General features: G+C 67.1%; 1 protein-coding gene across 1 annotated transcript in view; it reads left to right on the top strand.

Moving 5' to 3' along the window:
- The first annotated feature begins 265 nt into the window (after positions 1–265).
- Positions 266–1,286, top strand: part of LOC104290007 (GTPase IMAP family member 1-like) — a 6,551-nt gene continuing 5,530 nt past the window's right edge. The window contains exons 1-2 of the mRNA XM_009889053.1: positions 266–315; positions 550–709. Of these exons, the coding sequence (XP_009887355.1) occupies positions 266–315; positions 550–709 (210 nt within the window). The remainder of the gene's footprint in view (positions 316–549; positions 710–1,286) is intronic.

Genomic DNA, 1,286 nt, shown 5'->3' with positions numbered 1-1,286 from the left:
TCTTGCGACCCGTGTGCGGAGGCACCGGGAGTGCTGCGTGGGCATCGGCGGCAGTGTGCCGAGGTACCGGGAGTGCTGCGCGGGCACCGACAGCGGTGTGCCGAGGTACTGGGAGTGCTGCGTGGGCACCGATGGCGGTGTGCCGAGGCACCGGGAGTGCTGCACGGGCACCAACAGCGGTGTGCCGAGGCACCGGGACCATGGGATGGACACCAATGGTGGCATGTGGAGGTACTAAAAGCATGGCACAGGTATTGATGGTGGCATGCAGACGTACTGGGAGCATGGCATAGACACCGACGGCAGCGTGCCGAGGTACCGGGAGCCAGCCAGGACCACAAAGCACGCCAGTCCTGCCCACCCCACAGCTTTTGCTTCTAATCGTCACGTCAGACGTGCGGCTGCGAGCCGGAGGTTTGTGGTCGGCGCGGGGTCACGCCATGGGGCGAGGAGAGAGGCGGGCAGGAAGGGGGAGGCTGTCTGACGAGCCTTCCCCCGTGTCTGCCGCGTGCTCCGGCTCTCCCCTTTTAAGGGCCCGTCTTGCCGCAGCCCCAGCACCCCGCCGCCCCGTGCCGTGAGGAAGAGCCGGTGCTGTGTAGGTTCTTCGTGTCGCCCCGAGCCGCAGCACGAGGACTTTGCCACAGGCTGCCAGTGCCATCGCCGCACGCGGGGCATTCCCGGTGGCTCCAAGAGCCTCCAAGGGGACATGGTCTCTGCCACCCTCCATCCCTCTGTGTGCTCCCCCAAAAAGGAGCCCGAGCCCCAGGACAAGCCTTGCTCCCGCGGGCAGAGCAAGACCCCGGGGAGCCTCGCTCCATGTGCCAGCGGAGAAGCAGCAGGAGAAAGGACGAGCTCCACGGCTGCAGGGGGGATCTCCTGCCTCGGCGCCGGCTCCGGCCAGGCAGCACGAAGGTACGGGGCTGGAGACGCAGGGGAGGGAGACGTGTGAGGCTTTACGCTGGCTGGAAGGTATTTTTGGGGGGGCAGGGGGAGGAAGGGAGGCCAGGCATGCCCGGGCAGCTCGGAGAAGCCGTGCAAGGAGGGAGCTGGTTTCTCCTGGCTGAACTCCTGCCTGCACAAAGCCTGTTTCGCAAGCAGGACTGCCCAGGGGGGAGCGGGTTGTGCAAGAGAGAACTTCAAGGGTCCCCAAGGGATGTTACCGGTGTCCCCAACTGCGCCAGATCCCCCCCACCAGGCAGCCCTGGGGAGGGTCTCCTGGGGGGGACAGCCCATGCGGACACCTCGGGGACCTGCCGCAGGCAGCACCGTGGCACTCACGGGGGTCG

Source organism: Charadrius vociferus, unplaced genomic scaffold (genome assembly GCF_000708025.1).
Source record: "Charadrius vociferus isolate BGI_N301 unplaced genomic scaffold, ASM70802v2 scaffold1317, whole genome shotgun sequence".
NCBI classification, from domain to species: domain Eukaryota; kingdom Metazoa; phylum Chordata; class Aves; order Charadriiformes; family Charadriidae; genus Charadrius; species Charadrius vociferus.
This window is presented reverse-complemented; position numbering and strand designations above follow the sequence as displayed.